Source organism: Numida meleagris, chromosome 22, assembly GCF_002078875.1.
Source record: "Numida meleagris isolate 19003 breed g44 Domestic line chromosome 22, NumMel1.0, whole genome shotgun sequence".
Lineage (NCBI taxonomy): Eukaryota > Metazoa > Chordata > Aves > Galliformes > Numididae > Numida > Numida meleagris.
In genome coordinates, this window is record NC_034430.1 from 2,390,317 (window position 1) to 2,411,330 (window position 21,014).

General features: G+C 50.1%; 1 protein-coding gene across 2 annotated transcripts in view; it reads right to left on the reverse strand.

Annotated features, from left to right (window-relative positions):
• MAN1C1 (mannosidase alpha class 1C member 1) overlaps positions 1-20,802 on the reverse strand; it is a 45,247-nt gene extending 24,445 nt beyond the window's left edge. The window contains exons 1-4 of one of the 2 annotated variants that reach the window (XM_021375543.1): positions 20,496-20,802; positions 20,047-20,260; positions 19,028-19,950; positions 6,481-6,577 (exon numbers count right to left, since the gene is read on the reverse strand). In XM_021375543.1, coding sequence (XP_021231218.1) covers positions 6,481-6,577; positions 19,028-19,558 — 628 coding nt within the window. In that variant the 5' untranslated portion in view covers positions 19,559-19,950; positions 20,047-20,260; positions 20,496-20,802. The remainder of the gene's footprint in view (positions 1-6,480; positions 6,578-19,027; positions 19,951-20,046; positions 20,261-20,495) is intronic. The other variant, XM_021375542.1, reaches the window with a different exon arrangement.

The window sequence follows — 21,014 nt, forward strand, 5'->3', positions numbered from 1 at the left end:
AAGAGGAGAGGGAGGGGTGTTTGGCATGAAAATGAATTGCTCATCACAGTAACAGCCCTTCAGGTAGTTACTTACTTCCTCCAGTGGAAGGAAAGACACAATAAGCATCTATTGCCAACTGATCATTAAGCATTTAATACTTGGCAGCATCCAGTTTAATCCTTTTTTCCCCAGTTTCTCCAACCACCTTTTGACATTTAGGGATCCTCCTTCAGCAGGCGACATCCCATCATCAGGCAGCTCCAAACCCACTGGATTTGAGCAGTGGGGCTCAAACCAAACTGTGTCCGCCTGTGAGCATCACGGAGGAAGAAGTGATTTCCCTGAGCCTCGGGAATATAATTCTCAATACCGAAGAGATACTGCAAATCCACTCTCCATGTGTATTCAGTTTCCCATGGCACAGATTCTATTGCAGGCAGGCTAAGTTGGCTACGGAGAGCTCAGTGAAAATGGAAAGCAATCCTTGTTCAAATGCTCCTTTGGGAAAAGAGATTTTCTCTGTTGTTTTGGCTACAGGGCTCAGACGTCGGTGAGCCAGCAGGGATTGTTTGGGGGAAAAGCAGGTAATTTGACAAGCAAGGAGTAAATCTGGGTAAAACAGCTCAAGGAGGTTAAAAGGAAGATGACAGCAGCAATACTGGTGGGCAAAACACTGCTGGTATCTCCTCTTCTGGATATCTGAAATTGATTTTAGACTGGTCAGGGGTAACCTGATTATGTGTTATTTATTGCTTTGTCATATACCTCGAGGACATGCATCATTTAACATGAGGGGTCTCAACAGGTCTATTAAAATAAACACACACATTCTACCTGCAACTATTATCCATGAACTTTGAGAGATATACGCAGCAGTTAATGAGCAGCGACTGCTAATTTATGTTAGAATTCAAAGGTGAGACACTTCATTATAATAAAAGAGAAGGTGCCCTTCTACCTTCCAATCACACAGCCCAGAAAGTGTCAGTGGAAGATGCGTTGTGACAACACAAGAGGGAGATGATCAGAGATAAGTCGAGGCAGCATCTTCCCTCAGTAGATGAGTCTCATCCTGGAGCAGCTCTGCAAAACAGACACTGCCTTTCTAGCTAGGGCTCTGAAACCTTATGGTTTGGGTTTTCATCTACAGTCTAGGTGAGCAAACATCTCTTCCCATAGTGTGTTCACAGAAACGATCTGGTCCTTAGCACAAGTCCAGTTGTGAGAGCACGCTCCAAAGATACAAGACAGAAACTGCCTTTTGCTTCAAACAAGAGTTTAATAGGATTATTTATGCTGTTCATTACGAAACTGAATGGAAAGATCTGCACCTGGACACCTGCTTTCAGACCAGACCCAGTGAAGATCTCAAGTTACTGGTCTTGAGCTGAGCTAAATGAGCAAGGAAAGGATCTAAATACACACTGTTTGTGAATGCAATGGGTCAGGAGTCACATGGTCCATTAACACGTCTAAGCTGATAGAATCACAGAATTAGCTAGGTTGGAAAAGACCTACAAGATCATCCAGTCCAACCATCCACCTACCACCAATAACCCCACTAAACCATGTCTCTCAATGCTGTATCTAAACGTTTCTTGAACACCTCCAGGGTCGGTGACTCAACCACCTCCCTGGGCAGCCCATTCCAGCGCCCGACCGCTCTTTCAGAGAAGTAGTGTTTCCTAATGTCCAGTGATGAGCAGGAACACATCAAGCCATTTCAACCTGGAACCACCCGTCCATATTCCTTCATTCTCCTATGAGGAGAAAGTCACGCCAACAAGACTCCAGCTGAAAGGTCCCAAATGCTATCCAATGTGTCTCCAATGTTACAATCTTGAAAGATGGGAAAATATTCTGAAATAACCAGAATGCAATCCAGTTGGAACACAAAGTATTTCACCCAGAAGGAAGAACAACAAAGTCTAAGGAAGAAATGGCCAGACAGCACTCTACAAAGAACAACGCCAAGACCACAGCCAATGACAAATACAACTCAAGTCAACGTTGTAATGCTGCCTCATCTCAGGATGGGTAACTGGTGCGTGCTGCAAGCAAGGCATGGAAGGGCTCTCACACTCCACGCTCGTAGAGCCTCAGCTAGAACAGAGTCCACGTCAAGAAACACATGGCTCTTCTGGAGAGTTTGGAGGGAAGCAAAGGCCAGGAGAGCAAGGTGAGACACCAGCACGAGTCTTAAAACTGTAAAGCACGGAGGCAGAATGCCTCTCCTGAGTCCCAACATCTGGTATCCAAGGAACGGCTTCAGAAGGGAAAAACTAAAAGTTCCTGCTCGTCCTGTGATTACTCATTAAGATGAATGAGAATTGCAGGTGAGCAGGAAACCTCGTGGAGACGCACCAAAGAGATGCTGAAGAAGTGCTGCACAGAATGCTTCCTGATGGTTTGATCCGTGCAAACCCCCAGAGCTATCTCAGTGACAGAGCACATCACAGCACAATTTTGGATGTACACAGAAGTCAGGAAATTAAAAGCGTTGGTTCCCACAGCAACCAGGATGCAGCCTGCCAAGAGAGAAGGAACGTTCCAGCCTAGTCAAAAGGTGCTAATTTTAACACCTACATGGGCCAGCTTCCACTTCCAGGTGCCTGAAGAGGGCCTCAAGGAGGGCAATGAAAGCTCTCTACTCTCACCTGCAGGGAAAAGCTTGATCCTTAGTCTCCTTGTTCTTGCATTATCGGCTCCTGCTTGCAGAAAACAGCACAGATTTGAGTTTGGAAATCGGGATGAGACACAGACAAATCATGGCTGATGTGAAGAGCATCACCCGGAACGCTGTGCTCTTGGACCACGCTAACACTGCAGTGCTCACTAACTGGTGCTTCCCTATCCTCCAGCCCCATGAAGGAATGGTATTCCTAGGTAATCATACACTCAAATAAAAGCATTAATGGCTAGAATTAAGCATAACTTAGGCGTTCTTAGCTGCACGACTCTATCAGAGCAAGGATATTCAAAGCATGTTGAAATTAGCATGGAAACAATCTCTGCCTTCAAAACTTTCTCATGAAACACCTTTATTTTCCTGCACTGATCTTTTTCTTTTCTTTTTTTTTTTTTTTTCCTATTGGGAGCTGCATATACAGTGCCAGGGTGTAGCAGGCTGGGGTTTTTTTTTTTTTGGATTATAAAACATCACAAGAAGGATGAACCATTTTACTAAGCCCCCCAAATCCTCCCTGTTTTTCCACACTGATGCCTCCAGCAAAGGCTAAGCGATTTTCCTCAACTTACAAAAAAAAATAAAAAAATCTCCCTGGAGAGAAGAACAATCTCGAGGGCTAGAAGAGCATTTTTTAAAATTATAAAGGTCCTCCAATGAAAACTGCCTACCCCAACACATAGACCCAATGCTGAGAACACTGAAATCTGAAAGCTGATGTCCTGTGGGACAATGTAACATCTGCCAATCAAGAGAGGGAAGAGACTTCCCTCATCCCAGAAGGCAGCAGAGATGAAAAAGTAATAACACCAGAAATGAGAACTTGGCAAAATTATAGAACTGGAATTTCTGTAGAGCAGAAACCATTTTAAATGCAATCTCCTGCAGGCAAACAGAAAGCTGTCAAAGTTTAGCAGTAAGCCGGATGAGTAACCAATGAGATCGGTCATGAAGGTGGCAAGGAACTTCAGCAACAGCACGAGACAACGTGTGACAAAGCAGTTTGGTTCTAAGTGGGAAATCTAACACAGCAAAGCCCGGTCTGAACCTGTCTAAATCTCTTCAGAATTTTCAAGAGTGAATTAAAAGCAAAGAAAGTAAATGGGTTTTCTGCTGCACCGGTGATAGCTACCCATCCCCTCCGAATAAACGAGGAAAAACCAAACACTGGAGGATAAGATAAGTAAGCCAGGAGCCTCCAGATACTCCAAACATAAAGGGATGTAACTGAAAACACGGCTTTTAATTTTTTAACTTGCTCTGCTTCCTTATATAGCTCCTGGTGGCACGTGGCTGCAGGTGGGTTCGTGGCTGCAGCAGGAATTCCATGTGGTATCTGAGGATACGAACGGCAGCGAGGAGACAAAATGCCCTCAGCACTTCTGAAAGATGCCTTCTCTCCAAAGCAGAGGAGCTGCAAGGTTGGTGCTCAGTGCTGTGTATCCCATGTCAGCATCCAGCTGGCACATTGGGTGCCATGGAAATACCTGGGCTGGATGCTGGCTGGAAGGGCCGACCCCCACGCTGCCTTTGCTGTAGGGTTGCCACCAACGCCTCCGTAACCCGGAGAAGCAGCAGGGCAGGCCAGCCGTGCTCACTCTCAGTTGGCTGCCTTTTAATCACACGCTCAATAACTCTGCCGACGAGACAATTATTTCTGCATAATTAATGCCTGGAATGAGGCGCAAACAACACGTATACGGGCGGCATTAAAAACGAGACGAAAGACGAGCTCATTGTGTTCTTAAACACGGTCCCCAGTGAGTGAAGGAGGAGAAAACAAACAAGAACTTGTCCCAGCCCGGGTCATTCCCATCTACATGGTGAGAGGGCTCTGCCTCCACAGCAGCGTGTGCTCTGCTCCTCTGTGCTCCTCAGCACCTTGAAGAGAGGGCCCAAAGAATGTTCTCTAACCACAACATCCTAAGAGGATTTCCTCCCTTCTGTTTTTACTTGCTGCTCTATTGGGTGTTTTTCCTTTTTTTTTTTTTTGTTACCTTCTCCATTTTGCTCCTCTGACAGACCCCCAAGATGCTGTCCTACTTTTAGGCCTCATTAAACTCAAAACTGTGCTCGGGGTCAATGGGAAGTTCATTAAATTCATGAAGGAGCACGGGATGATTAACGGTTTCACTGAGGTAATGTGAATTTTGTTCCATTCCTCACTAAAGACAGGCCGAGACCAAACCCTTGCCATCCCAACTTTACAGCTGTCCTCATATCCAAAGAGCTGAAGAGAGACTGCCGATGCAAACACATGGATACTGGAACGTGCATCTGTGCTTTGCATCTTAGGCCAAGACTCTTCCCCCACGTTTGCTTTTATTTTCTCTAAGGCTTAAATCTCAATCTTCAGCTCTGAAGGGACTTGAATCTATTTGGTTCAAATCAAACGTTTTCAAGAACTGCTGAACGCAGCAAAGTGGATCTGATCCACGTCAGCCCCAGAATGAGGACGTTAATAGCAAAGGTGTTTGAAGAAGCCCATAGGACACGATGCGACATTAATAGTGCTTTCGTTTTTCTCTTGTTCCAACTTTTCAAATGAGCATTTCAAGCGGTAATAAACATGTAAAAGCTTTCACTTTTTTTTTTTGCCTGTTTTGTCCTCAAGCTCCTCGAGGAATTTTGACACGCTTGAAAGAAAAGAGAAGCTGCAAAGTGCTTAACTAAGTGCTGAAGTTAATGCAAATTCTCAATTCTGGGTATTCTTGGGGGGGGGGAGAAGAGGAAGGGAAAGGAAGGACAAACCCAAATCACTGTTCCTGACAGAAGTGAGACTATGTCAGTGCAGCATCTGGGCATATGCAGCCTGTGCTAGCACAGTGCACGCTTCCCAGATTGTGTACTCCAGGGCCCCCAGCAACTGTTAACACAGCTTCCATGCAACTTACAGACACCACAACCAGATGTGAATTAACTCTTCCGGTAGCTCTGCAGGAACGAAAGAGACAAATGGCTCATCTGCGGCAACAGGAGGACTTGATATGGTGCCGCAAGCAGAACCCACAGGTTTCTTCTCCCAGAGCTGTGGTTGAACCACAAGGCAGCCCTTCCTCCACCACCTCCACCAGGGGATCTCCTCAGCCAAGCTGCACTGCTGCTCTTCAAGGTTATCAGCACCGTGGGGGACACACGAAACTATTTCCACCTTCAAACACCCACTCTCACACACATCTCGAGCTCCCCAAAGCTAACGAGGCTCCTACAGGAGGCTGCACGTCATACAACCTGGTTTAGAGAAGGGCTGGGACACCCGGAGAGTGTCACATCAGAACGAGCATGAGAACAGCACTGCAATTATGCAAGTGGCTCACAAATTAAAAAAGGTAATTTGCTAAAGAGTAGAATTATGCAAGTAACCACACGGCATAAAGAACCTTAAATATTCATTCACTCCTTCAATATTTCATGGAATTCACGTCTTGCTCAGCAGCGGAGCACTGACAGAAGAAACGCTCAGTTTGGTCAGGTCCTGATGTGTATGAACTTCAGCAGACAGCAGCACTGTCAAGTTTGGACTGACTTTATGTTTTAATGAACACACAGCTTGGTTTCAACATTATTCCTGGACGTGCTTGGTGCTGGAGTTGTACACAGAAGTGATGCAGGCTGAGCACCCTGCTTATAGGAAGGAGATTCCCAGCAAGGAGGCATGGCTAGGCAACTCCTAGGAGCATCGCCTCATAAAAATGGAAGAAGAAAGATCAGATCTGTTGCAGACACCTCACTGCGTGGCTGAGAAAGGAGCGACGAGGACGTGTGACCTTAAAAACGAGACGAGTTGACATTGAAATGGATGCAGAACTCACCAAACATGTTACCAATGTGGCCATTCTTAGTCAGCGGCCGCAGCTCATTTTTTCCAAGCGCGTACTGCTTGTAGTTATCCCAAGCGAATTTCATCATCTGCAAAAATAAAAACTGAATTATAGCACTGAACGGAACTTAAAGTTTTCGGAACTTCAGTTCTGGGAAGGGATGATATGTTCCCAGCCACCGCTAGAACTGGCAGCCGACGGCTCGTTAATTATAACATTCTTAATCCGCGTGGAACACTGAATGAATGGGGCTGCATTCAGCACCGTGCTGAGCAGTCTCAAACCCAGCTCTCCTGGTGCACTGCTGAAGTACCGCAGTGTTAAACACACCAGGAGTCTGCTTTTACCCTAAGCCATGCAAACCAAGCAGGAATTTTGGAAACGTGCCTCACGCTCTACATTACCAGCACCTTACTGGAGGAGCACCGGTGTTTTGGAATGGTAATTAAAACGGGCTAAAAATGTAAGGCCAAAACCCGACGTACACCTAAATACAGAGATGTTCATTTCTGAGTTTTCACATCTCTTCATGATACTGACAACAAAATTCAGTTGAAGTCCAAACCCACCCACCACCTGCCCACCTCCCAGCAGCGACACGCACAACTTTGGCAAAGAGGGACACGATGAGTTTCATACTGAGCAAGCAAAAAACCAGAATGGTCTTTAAGGACTGCAGAGAAGCTTTCCTCCTATTAACAGAACACCTTCATAAGGAAAAAAGGGGAGATCCAGGGTATTTGGGCATCTTCCTATCAAAACTCAGAAGTGCTTTCTTAACGGAGGCCTGCAGATGGGCTGGGTGTTTTCTGAGGACCCCATCCAACTCAAGCAATTCCTTCTGGGCTACATGAGCCATCCTGCCCACGCTCAGCACATGAACCTTCCCCGGAGGACTGCAAGGCTCGTGTGCGTTCCAACACACGCACCAACGCAGCTTTTCCTCTCCTCCTGCCCCTTTGGCTTCGGCTCGCTGGAAAAATGAAACCTCTCTTCGGCAAGGAGAGACTGGGATTTGTCAGCTTCTAAGGAGTACTTGAAATAAAGCTCCCATTTATAACACACAGCCTGGCTCCGAGCAGGTTCAGCCGCAGCATCTCAGTGACCCACGTGTTCTTTGATTCAGATAGCAAAGGGAAGAAGGTAGCTTCAGAAAACCGCCTATGTTCTTCTCCAACATTGCTCAACAACGTTGAAGAGTCTTCCCAAATCCTTCAAACAAACAGGAAACGTGAGAGGACACAACAGTTTAAAACAAAGCTTGGAGTGATCCTGCCTAGCGGCTGCAACGCCATTTGCTGCTTTAATTCAGGACCAGAACACGCAGGTTACTTCGTTCTGAGGTTCCTACTGTCATTTCAGCTCTTGCTTTTGTCCTTCTCTCCGGCTGCACGTTCTACAAACTCAGTGCAGCCTCTGGCACAGCCCTCCATCCTCAGCACATGCACAAAACACCCAAGTCCAGGTTCCAGAGCAAAATTCCACCGAGCTGGTGACACGAACTCAGGGAAAACACACTGCACTGCCGGGTAACACGCAGAGTCCCACACCACCAGGAGAAGGAACGTGGGACAAACAAGGCCAGCTTGGGCTCTGAGCACTCAATGGGGGATGAATCAGTCACTAAAGTTCACTGCCCTGAGGAAAAGATGTAACAAAAAAGAAGTAAAAGGAAGAAACCCTCCATAAAATGCACTCCAACATATACCAACCGTCCGCTTTGGGATATTCATTTCATTTCCTATAGATCTGGTTGTTTTATTTTCTTTTTCCACTGGTAGCACTATTCTCAATGGGGAGTTCTCTTTCTTTACCGTCAGAACAAGTCTGGTAAGGAACCCTGGACTCACAGCTTCACCCTGCAGCTTTCTGCAGGAAAGCTGTTTTTGGTTTTTTTTTTCCATAGAAATGACTGACATGGCTTGCACACAAGAAAGGAAATAGGTGGGCACTCTCGCTGGGCAATTTCTCTTCTAAATCCAAGCCGAGGAAGGAGGACTCACCCTTCCCGCACACGGGCAGGATGTGGAAACGACTATTTTGCTGCATAAAACTCCTCACACACTGTAATTCTGAGTCAGCATCATTTTAAGCCAAGTAGGAGATTTCAAGCTACTTCCTTCCCCTCGCTGGTTCTAACCCCTCCGTTTGAGAAGCTCAGAAGATTCTTCCTCAACGCGTGCCAGGAGCCCAAGCTGCATTTTTCAGGACGCTACATAAAGTCCCACTCCGAAATGGCTCCCTGAGCTGTTTGGCTGCAGTGCCTTCAACCTTCCTGCCCTGTTCCGTCCCGCGCTGCTGATCAGGCACACAGAGATGGATGAGGCTGGATGTGCTGCCTACTCGTACTAAAGGGCTGTCAGTTTCCCTTTGCTCGCTGCCTTTTAACCCCGTGTATTGGAGAGGCAAGATGCACAACACGGCGGTTTCCCTCCCCAGGATCCAGCTCTCACCTCGCTAGCGACGGATCCAGAAGCAGCAACTGGAAAAGTTAAAAAGCCCAAAAGCACCTGTGCCATTCTGCCCCTTCTGCAGTTGTCTTTCCAGTCCAAATTCAGGAGGACGCCTTCCAAACCACTGAAGAGATTCAGCACGTTTCGAGAAGTGGGGATTTCACGTTTCTAAGCTGTATGGGGGACTGAGATGTACTTTGCAGGATTTTTTATTTTTATTTTTTCCCCCTGCCAAGTCTCTAACCGCCAAGCTGAAACAGAAGGGGATGGAGCTGAGAGGTGCAAAATGGAAAACTGCACAGTACATCCACGTAAACACGGCATATTTTACGCCACTCTAATCATGATAGATCACCACACATCAGCATTAACATAATGCCATTTTAGATGTGTAAAACGGCACCAGAACCGTGAAAATCCCAGAGATAGAGCCGTAATTTCAGATTCTGTTCTTACCAGCGTGCTGCCTGCCATCTAACAGGCAATCGTCCCAGCTTTCAGCTGATTTACAGCAGACACTTCCAGAATCATCACAGAACGGTTGGGGTTGGAAGAGACCTCCAAAGATCACCTTGTGCCAACCCCCAGCTCCGGGCAGGGACACCATCCATGAGGCTGCCCATCAATGCCCCCATCCAACCTGGCTCTGAACACTTCCAGAGATGGAGCATCAGCAGCTCCCCTGGGCAACCTGCTCCAGCATCACACCATCCTCACAGTGAGGAGTTTCTTTCCAGTCTAACCTAAACCCACCTCCTTTCAGCTTTTCTTTCCTTCTCTGCAGCTGCAGGAAGATCAGTTGTCACACCAGCTCCAAAACCAGGACCTGTTCTTTCCTATCCCCTTCCCATCTCCCTGCCAGCTGCCCCACAGCCCTGCTCAAGCCCAGATCTTCTCACCTGCCATACAACGTCAAACAGTTTCCCTAACTGGGTTAAAAAATAATTTGACAGATGACGACAGACAGGGATAAGGAGCAACCAACGGGCAGTTCTGCAGACAGAAATAAAAGTCTGCCCGAACACATCAGGATAAGCCATCTGTATTGGGAATCGTGGATGGTGCTTTCTTCTACCCAGGCTTGTGGAACTCAGGATTGACTGCAAGAAAGGGAGTGAAACAGCACAGCACTTATTCACAGAATCCCTAGAGTTGGAAGGGACCTTTAATGGCTCTCCAGTCCAGCTCCCCTCCCATGAGAAGGGACATGCACAGCCCCATCAGGTTGCTCAGAGCACATCCAGCCTGGCCTTGAAAGTCACCAGGGCCTGCTTTTATCTGCTGCTTTTTTTAGTATTACTTCAGAGTTTAAAATATCCATAAAAAAAACCACATCAGAACATTAGAAGGCGGCTAGAATATATCTGCAAATCTGCAACAAAGCTGAGCTACCTCTCAGACAGCTGCTTTGCCATCATTCCACCCAGCTTTTCCTTAACCACGAGGTAAAACCTCACATTTCCACACCCAGAGCCCCAGCCTGAGCACACAACTGCAGCCAGGTGCTCCAGCTCCTGCTGACAGCTCCTACAACACAGCTCAAACCCTTCCCTGCTGAGGGACACAACGTTGATCTGCCTATTGTTTCATGCTAGATGGTGAACAGGTACTCTACGTTATTTGCTTTAGTCAGGAAGAAGGCAAGGCCAGCAGGCTGCTCAGCACTGGAGGAATGGGAGAACAGCACAGAGTAGCCCAGTGCTGTTACTGTCAGCGACAAGGACAGAAATAGAACTCAAGAGTCTCTTCCTGACGCACAGCCCCTGCTAGGAAAGCTGAATGGGAGAGAGAACAGAAAAAGGGAATCAAACTAGCTCCTAATTAAACTCTTAATGCAACTAGATTTAACCATGTCAAGAGGGAAAAAAATATAATCATTGGATGGGACTATCTCAGGCATTAAGACCCAGCTGGATCCAGCTGCATCTAAATCTGGAAGCATCTCAGCAAGAGCAGCTGATTCTGCAGTTACAGTTCCTTAACGAGATGCCAGGCTGTAAGAGGATGACAATGGGTTTGAAAACAAATTTGTAAGCCTGGACCAAAGCACAGGGCGCTGCACCGGAGAGGAGAAAAGCTCTAGTCTCCTCTTCTTCACTTCTTAGAATCAAAGCTTATGAGAAAGTCCATCAGAAATAAAAGTTATTTGTGTTCTTGGCCCCTCCAATACCACCTGCTTATTTCCTCCAAGCTTCTAGGATGGATCAAACACCTGATATTCCAGAATACAATCAAAGCTGATGCTGTACAACGAAGGCAAGGACAGCAGTGATAAAGATCTCCTGGCCCTAAGCTTTGGCTGCTGCTCAGGCACTTGCTGTCACGATGTTTAGAGAACTTGCACGAGAACGCACTCCGTGATGCACAATCTGCACCCAGAGGAACCGACCCTTTTAGCTGTGTGCATCTGGAGCACTACAAAATGCTTTCAGAGGGAGAAGACAGCAGAATTTGTTCACGTAACAGCAGAAAGCGGGACGTCCATTTTTGTCAATACAGAAAAGCAGGTATTTTAAATTGCAAAAACATACCTGTGAGCCACACCACACTGCAAGATGCCTTCCCGTGATGCCAGCTGCAGGAATTACTGCGTGTGCTGCTGTTTCCAAGAGGGAAAGGTGCCATGCATCCACACGAACGGGCACAGACTTTCATGCACAAAGAGGCACAGCACTCAATCGTCGTGCCCAGCACTACTGCAACGTCAGAAGCCATTACCTTTACAGGCTCATGTGACGCTTCACCTCACAAGCTTGTTTTGCTAACTGCCACGTATCAGTCTGTCAAACACACAACGATTATTTCCACCGCTGCTGCTGGGGGGGGGACGTGCAAAGGCAGGCAGCCAGAACCCGAAAGCGAGCAGCGCGTTCTGTGCGATGCTGCTCCTTGGGTTTTTGAGTCTGTTTTAACTCCAGGTTGGACGGTTCGGTGATGGCTTTTCTTAGTGACTCCTACTGCGTTCCAGCACGCTTTGAGGAAAACCTGAGCAGTGAGTTAGGTAGTAATTGGAAAAATGTCACCTCAAAATCCCCCTCCGGAGATCCGTGCCTGCAGCATCAGTCATGCAGGAACCCCCCAGCTCTGTGCTGTACCCCCAGGCTGCCTTAAGGCTTCCTACATTTCAAGTACGTCCCCTCACACACACACACAGTCTTCTTAAGTCCCAATTACACACGAAGACTACAAATTCTCTTCAGAAGTGACCAACATTCCAGATGGATTATGTACAACGAGCAGCTGAACACCCAAGCCAGAATCCATCTGCTCCTCACCAAGAACCCCCACATTCACGGACAAGGTGGGCGGAACCACAAACACTGAGCAAGATTGCTTTTCCAGACATGCATTACGACAAGGCAAGCCATTTCCACGTTCCCTGAAGACACCATCTGAAAGAGATTCTCATTTCTGGAGAGCCAGAGCCCAAGGGGATGCTCTAAAAGACGCTGCTGCCATAACTAATCAAAAAGGAAAACGAAATGGCGGGGACCTTTTTAGCTTCTTTCTAGAAGGAAAATAATAAAACAAATAGAAAAAAAAAAAGACACAACACGTCTCTGGAAGGTATCGGGCCTGTCTGCTGGACAGCCTGGGGGACAGATGTCAAACAGATGAATTACGAAAAGCAACAGAAGACACGAGGCTTCCTACTGCTGAGCTTTGCATGTGAGACCACAACTGGTGTGCTCTGTTGGTATGGAATATAACTGCCAATAGAATGACTGAACGGGGGCCAGAATCCCTGCATAAATCTGCCCCTGAGCTGTACTGAAGTCAGTCAATAAAGCCCTCCTTGCCCACAGCAAAAATATCCAGTCACTATGAAGCACGGTCATGAAAATCCCAGCACACCAGGAGGCTCTGAACCCAGCAGCCCAGAGCTCTAGCTCAGCTGAAACAAATGTTTTCATATGTAAAAAGTGAAGCCCACCCTCACAATTAAGCACATCCTCTTCCAGGAAGAGGAGATCTCTCATCCTGGGACGCAGCAAAATGCTTTTGAACAGGAGTGATCCAGAGAGAGGTGAAAGTCAGCACAAGGAGCCAGGTGATGAACGGAACTATTTACACCACAGCTTGAGGTGCAGTCTTAGCTAATGATAACCTAGATCAACTGAACCTCTCACGTCCTTTAATCTGGAAACGCGGATCACAGCTTTGAATGGAGCTTTGATCCACACTGTAAGAAAGGAGACCTTCTACACTGGGAAAAAAATAAGGTTAGCACAGTCACAGGTTCACTCAGTGGCTCCATACACATTTCATTCTTTCCATTTCAGGACCAAGTATTTGATCTTTGCTCCCAACGCTAGCAAACTGTGAATTGCTTGACACGTGGATGACTCAGGAGCCCAAAAAGCACAGAGTCATAAGCAGATGAGAGAGCCGAAGGAGGAAAGAAAAAAAAAAAAAAAAGGGTAAATACAAGCAAGAGGTACCCTGCATCACTGCATCACTGCACACAATGTGCTGCATTGTGAGAACTGACATAGGGAGTGGAAGAAATGTGGTTGAAGACTGCCCGTGTCTCAGCCCAACTGCTGGCACAGGAGGAAAGAGGGAAGTGCAGAGCTGCTGGCACACCTGGTGCTTCACCTCATTATGGGATGGCTTAACAGGAGAGATTGGGAGGAGTTCAGTTTCAAGATCTCTTGCTTGTTCACCTGTCGTCCATCTGTCTTTGCAGTCCTTGCTCAGAGGGACAGATTGAAGAGCTGCTGTCTTCTTCCCCTTTCAAGAGCTACTCGTGATTTGAGCTTCTGAAGAGAGGAACAGAGCAATTCTTAAGCACTAAGTAGTCAGCAGAGATTAGTTCAATGATTTATCAGAGGTAATAGCTAATAAAACGTACAAGAAACTCAGTCACAGCCTTCCTACAGCCTCTTGTACAAAAGTACTCGAAGAAATTCTTGAACCACGCTGGCAAGTTTATTAGCCAGAAGCTGATAAACTCTTCCAAGAGCCCCTAAGTCAACAATAAGTCACACAAATGAGCTTGCAAGGACTGGATCTTCAATAGAAACGGAGTCGGTGGAGTGTTAGAATTCTGCTGGCAGGATGAGGAGGACTCACTTCCATGCAGCCTCCCATCACGAGAGGGACCAGGACTTGGCCTCGGCACCATTCCAACACCATCCCAGCACCATCTCAGACAGACATCATGCGACCATTATTAACTCAGCAGGCAACGACTTCCTGCTTGTTGGAGAGCTCACCGGGGCTCAGGACAAATGTCTGATAGATAAGATAATCAAACACAATTACAACGTTTCAGGACTGAGGAACCCTAATGCAGCACCAGTACTGGAGTAAGGCCTTCAAGAAAGCCAAAACAGCACCAGAAATCACGTTAGTGCAATTAGAGAAAGCAACCTGCTCTAACGCACAGCTTGCACAGACACTATCATGGCTCCAGCTCTAAGCACAGATTGTTCAGAGCCATCTTGCTCCATAAATCCGTGGGAGTTAGGTCACTGACTTCTTCTGCAGCAAGTAGATGCTCTCAGAGAGGAAACATTCACCGGGAGGTGCTGACCATACAGCTCCCCTGCACAGCATCGTCCCATGCAAGCACGCAGGTGCTGCTGGAGCAACAAGATGCTGCACCATTTCCGAATCTCTTCCATCCGCTGTTCTTTGCAGCTTCCCTCTTGCATCACTCTGCACACCAATAACCAAAAAGAACAACGCAGCGGCTGAGGGAGCACCTGACAGCGACACGTTGCCCTCCATCACGGCCTTCCACGGTGATTGCTCGTTGGGACTGTCAGAACCACACAATGGGAAGCCAGCGAACCAAGGGCCAATCGCTTTCCACCGAAATTCACGTCCTGAGAACGTTTCTATTTTTGTCAATTACCTCTAGTGACAAACTGTCAAGATAGTTGCGTTTAAAAGACTGATCTACCTTAGTCCGTGCCTGCTAATCTGCAGTGGTGCAGAATAACTGCGTGCATGGGCTCTGACAGCCGTTCTCTCCCCTGGGATCTGATTATCAAAAGCAAACACATCTTTAGAGCTGCGTTAAAAGAGGCCAGCAGACAGCAAGGGGAGGCAAACGCAGGTGGAGACGAGAAGAAAAGCCACGATGAAAAGAACTGCAGTGTAAAACAAACAGGATTCAGTATTACCAGTCCTGGAGGAAAGGAAGGCACGTGTCAAACCCTAGAGCGCTACTCCAGCGGAGGAGCAGAAAAACTGACTGAATTTGACATATCCCCCGATTCAAAAGAGACAAAGGACTCTGTCAGGTTAAAGTAGTAGGTGCTCTCTGACATCAAGCAAAGAAACTTTCCTTTTGTACCCAGAGAGCAAAAGAACCATTGAGTCTACCTCGCTGCTCGCATTTTTTTCCTCCATCTTCGTGACTGGAAGAAAGCCAGCTTGTTCCACTTCATCCACAGGCACCTTCTGGTCCAGCTGCTTGCAGTGGTCGTTCTTAAGCACTAGATGGTATTAACAGGGTTGGTATAAAAGTACTTTACAGCAATGCTGTTCTGTCTCCCCACTGCTTCCTCACCTATGAGACGCACAGGAGCACGACTGCAGGAAGCAGCCTGTTCTGCTTCATCCATCATCAGCAAAACTGTCAGCTCAGCTCCAACAGCAAAACCTTTATTACTTGTTATGATGCGAAAGGCAGAAACCACACAGGGTGATTTTCCCAGATCTGAGGCTGAGTTTGCAGTAGCAGCAGTTGGAGGGGAAATCATTCTGACTTTTCACTGAAGCAATTTGATCCGAAAATTGTTGAGAGGGAATAAATATGGAATCCCACTGTGGCATTTTTGCAGTCACTTTCTGACTACAAACAGCCTGTTGTTGTTGTTGTCTTCTGAATACCAGTTATTAGCTGTTTTTTGGCATGTGCTATTGATGTGTATGACGTACTATTCCCTCTGAAGCCATGCACGACTGATTACAGAACTAATACATTTTCAGACGTCAGTTTAAGAGGTGAATAATCAAAGACCTCTTTCAAATTTCCCAACCTCCAGCGTGGCAAGATGGTTATTTGCTTGTATTGAAGTTTCCTGCAAGAAGTCTGAGTGCCCACAGTAACACACAGCTGCATCTCCCAGGCAATCCTTCAGGTGACCAACGACCTTTTGCAGAAAACAGTCTATGCAATACACGAGCTTTCGTCTTCCTTCTCAGGAAAACAGCTGCTTATTGATGCTAGGCTTGTCTTCAAGAAGACAAATTGAACCTAAGAAACCTACCACTCTGCTAAGTTACCCTCCAGTGCAAACGAGAACACTTGCATGCACATGTCAGCTCAGCTAATTGCAGTGCTTTCTCCTAACAGGCTTCAGCACCTCATTTAAACTTACTAATCTACTTCCTCTCCATTCTGTACCACTATTAAAACACAGCATTCAAAGCACACAGTCGTCGAGGATACGTATTCCCTGTTCAGACTCCATCTGCAGACAGCTCCTGTGCTCCTACTGCTGCCTTGAGCTCTACCAGACAGCAGCCAAGCAGAAGACGCTGCAGAGGTGAGTTTTACACTCCAGGCAACATTATCTTTTAAGGAGAATAAAATCTAGCAGTAACACACCAGTTGCAAGTTTACACATGGCCTCAACACTGCTGCCACATCCTCCTCTTTGGTAGAGCACCAAGGAGTTTAGATGTTGGGTGGTGAGGAGGACGTTCTTGAATCACACAATCATCTCGGTTGGAAAACACCCTCAAGGTCGTCAAGTCCAACCATCACCCAATGCCACCCAGTCTGCTAAACCTCCTCCCTGAACACCACGGCCACACATCTCTTAGGTGGACTCCAGCCCCTCCCTGGGCAGCCTGCTCCAACACCTGAGCACCCATTCTGCAAAGAAATCCTTCCTGATACCCGAACCAAACCTCCCCTGATGCAATCTGAGGCTGTTTCCTCGGGTCTTACCAAGTGAGAAAAGGAACCAAACCCCTCCTTGCAACAGTACTGATGAATTCCCAGGATTTCTTGCATCACAGCTTCGTGCCTGTCTGTGATTTTGATTTATAACAACTTGTTCTGGAGACAGCGACCCAACGTGTATTTGTTTTGCTCTCAATTACCCTGCCCCTCCAACACAGAACTGCTCTTCCAGCAATTTGAAAACATTTCCTGTGTATTTCCTGCGTCCAAAGCTGTATCATCACATTTCATTTCCTCCTGATAGAATTCCTTTTATCACTGAGTTTTTATCTTAATCACGCGTGTGCGTGGCCGCACTCTTCAGTTCAATGGACTAGAATAACCTGATGGAAGTTCTCAGTAGCCTTACGGACTCACTGTCATTATGCCTGTTCATCTCAAGCCAGAATGGGAATGCTGGCATTGGATGCTGGTAAGGAATCTAGGGAGGAAAGAGAAACAAAACCAAGCATGCGTTATCACTCCTTGTTTTCACTGTGGTGGAAAAAAAAAATAAAAAATGGGATCTATAGTTCTTGGTTAACTGGGTCACGGATTGCAGTGCAATGTCTGTAAGGCTGCCAGGCTTTTACGCACCAACTGTGGGCACCGGGCCAAGCTCTCCCCTCCATCACAGCCACGTAACCCTGCTGACGATGGCACCAGCCTCGTCGGGGTCTGAACGAGCACAGGCTCAGGACTGCAAGCAGTGCCCTGAGGACAGCTCCACCCGTACCAAGCGGCAGAACAGCTTACAGGACAGCCAGCCTCAAGCCTTATCGAATCACAGAACGCCTGAGGTTGGAGGGGATCTTAAAGATCATCTAATTCCAACCCCCTGCCATGGGCTGGGTGCACCCCACCAGCTCAGGCTGCCCAGGATCCCATCCTACCTGGCCCTGAGTGCCTCCAGGGATGGGGCACCCTCAGCTCTGGGCAGCAGTGCCAGCACCTCACTGCTCACTGAGTAAAACATTTCTTCCTAACATCTAACCAAAATCTCCACTCTTTCAGTTTAAAACCATTCCCACCCGCCCTGTCACTATCAGACTGTGTAAGAAGTCGGTCCCCCTCCTGCTTGTAGGCTGCTTTCCAGTACTGGAAGGTCACAGTGAGGTCTCCCTGCACCCTCCTCTTCTCCAACCTAAACAAGCCCAGCTCCCTCAGCCTTTCTTCACAAGGAGAGGTGCTCCAGCCCTCTGATCATCTTCCTGGCATCCTCTGGACCCGTTCCAACAGCTCCACATCCCTCCTGTGCTGGGGGCCCAGAAATGGGTGCAGTACTGCAGATGGGGCCCCACGAGGGCAGAGCAGAGGGGACAATCCCCCCCCCCCCCCCCACCCCGCTGCCACCGCTGTGCTGATCCAGCCCAGGCTACTGTCGGCCTTCCAGGCTGTCAGCACACACTGCTGGCTCACATCCAGCTTCCCTCCACCAGAACCCCCACGTCCTTCTCCGCAGGGCTGCTCTCAAGGAGCTCTTCTCCCAGTAAAGCCTTCTCTCCGCGACCACGAAGGCGCATCCATCTGTACATCCCCACAGTCGGGCACGGTTCCATCATCTCCTACCAGCTTTCACGTTTTCAAACACCATATCTCGGGTGGGAACCTCATGAACAACCACACAAGCATGTTTCTTTTTTTCCCCCTGAGTAACACTAAAGCTGAAGTCTCCCTTTTGCCTGATTTTAGTGCTTTCCAGCCCCACGCTATTATGCTATCCCAAGAGCGAGAGGTGTGTATGAAAACACTGCTCCTATCAACATGCCACGGGTGCAGCCCACGGGCAGAGATGCTCTCTCTCCATCTCTCCCTCCCCTAACTCCTGCCATCCTCCGTGGATGGAGAAGTGAGGGTGATGGGGGCTGGTTTGGGAACTGCAAGGAAATGAGAGGTACGTGAGGAGCGTGGGCTGACCAGGGGTGATTAGAAGGATGGGACGGTGATGGGATGGATGGAGTGACTGAGAGTGGCAGGGCTGTGAGCGGGGACGGACGGGAGCACGTGGCTGTGAGGTGAGAAGGAAGCCTGACCGAGGAGAAGGAGGGGGAGTGAGGCTGCGAGGGTCCCCATGGTGGGGGGGGACGAGGGGTAGAAGCCAGCACGGAGGGCACCAGGCTCTGAGGTGAGGGCAGAGCTGGGACACGAGGCTGTGAGGTGCGGTTCGTGCGGTCCTCACCTCTTTGATCTTCATCCTTTGGGCTCGGGTGTCGGGGTCCTGGTCGGGCCGCCCGCCCCGCACCGGGTGCCGAAGGCTTTGGCGGAACCGCTCGTAGTCGAAGTGGAACGGAGCTCGTGACTCGCGGGGAGCCCCGGTGCCGACCTCGGCCGGGCGCTCGCCATCGGGTCCCTGCGGGCGGGACGCCGGGGCCGTGTGTGCCGCTGGGGCAGCGTTGCGGGCGCGGAGCTTCTCCCGAAGGCGGCGGGGGGCGGCGGGGCTGGCGTGGCGGGGCTCGGCGGCGGCGGGCGGACTGCGGGGCAGCTCAGTGTCCCGAGTGGATGACGACGAGGAGGAGGAGGATGAAGAGGTGGCCCGGCGGGGCAGGAAGAGGCGCTTGAAGCGAGAGGAATCGGGCAGGAGGAAAAGGGCCCCGAAACACAGCGTGAGCAGGCCCGAGAGGAAGAGCAGGAACAGGAACTTCTGCGGCAGCCGCAGCCCGAGCGCGGCCGGCCAGCCCGGCATCCCCGGCAGCTTCCGCGGCAGCACCATGGGGCGGCGGATCGCGGCCGACGGGTGGGACCCACCGCCACCGCCACCACCACCACCACCACAGCCGCCGCCGCAGCGAAGGGCTCAGGGCTCAGGGACGCGGCGCCGCGGACGCCTTCACGGGGTTGCACGTGGGTGGGTGCGGGGATCGATGAGCCGCGGGGCCCCGCCGCTGCCCTGGGTCCTGCGGGCGGACGCTGCGGGGTGGGGCGGCGGCCGCGGCCGAGAGGTTCGCGGGGCGGCGGCTCAGGGTCCCCCCTCCCGGCATGAAGGCGGCGGGGAGCGCATCCCGGGGCGGGCGCCGGACGGCGGCTTCCAGGCTCGGCTCACGGAGAGGTGCCGGGTAGGCGCGATCCCGTCCCTCTAGGCGGTGGGTTCATGCTGCGGCATTTCTGCGGGGAGGAGGAGGGGGGGAAGAGCGTAAGAGCGCGTTATTCCCACGGAGGAGCTGCAGCCCCCCCGGCTGTTCTCCCACCCTCCAGCCGCACCGGTTCGCTTTCGCCCTCTCCCTCCGGGCTTCCCATCAGCCGTCGGATCGCTCGGCTCCGCCGGCCCGGGAGGGGCGGGGAGCTCCGGGCCGGAGGTGAGGCAGGGCGGGCAGGGCTGAGGACATCCCCCTCCTCAGCACGTTTCCAGAAACGGCTTTCGCCCGGGGAGCTGGACGGAACGGGGCCGCGGGAGGTGTCGGCTCGGGCTGAGCGTCTGGAGGAAAAACCTCCGGGTTCTGTTTTGGTCAAACGGATCCCAGCGCATTACCGCTCTCCATCAAATCTCTGCTTCGCGGTCACTCGCATCCCCTCGCTCCGTGCTCGGCTCCACGGGAAGAGCTTAACTTTCAGACCACGGAAGCAAACAGGAGCGCTTCCAAAACGCGTTTTAAAGCCCCGTATCACCGCGTTTCCCCCGGGGCACCCCGCTCCCAGCCCCGCTCACTCACCCCTCCGACAGCTCCGAGCCCGACAGCGCGCAGGGTCCCCGCGGTGCTGCCCGCTGCTGTCAGCGCCGACGGGCGCCGTTACATCAGGAGGAGGCACGGAGCGGCGCCCGCCCGCCGCTCACAGGGGGAGCTCCGCTCTCCTGCCCGCCCATCGCTCAGGAAGGACCTAACCGCATCGAACCGCTCGGGGGACTTTTTTAGCCCCGTCCCCGCCGAGGAGACCCGCCGGGCTGGGCCACGCAACGCGCACCGCACCGCGCGCCTCCAGCGCCGCTCACTGCGACAGCGCCCGTAGCCCCACCCCTCCTCCCGCCCGCGCCCTCGGTCACCGCGCCAGCCCAACGGCCATTCGCGAGGCAGCCAATCAGCAGCCCGGATCCTACCCGCCGTGACGTTAGCCCCGCCCACCGTCTCGCCCCGCCCTCGCTTTCTATTGGTTAACGGGCGGAGCTTGGCCTCGCCCATTGGTTCTTCTGAACGTCAGGAAAGCCAGGAGGCCCGCCCGCTTGTTTACCACAG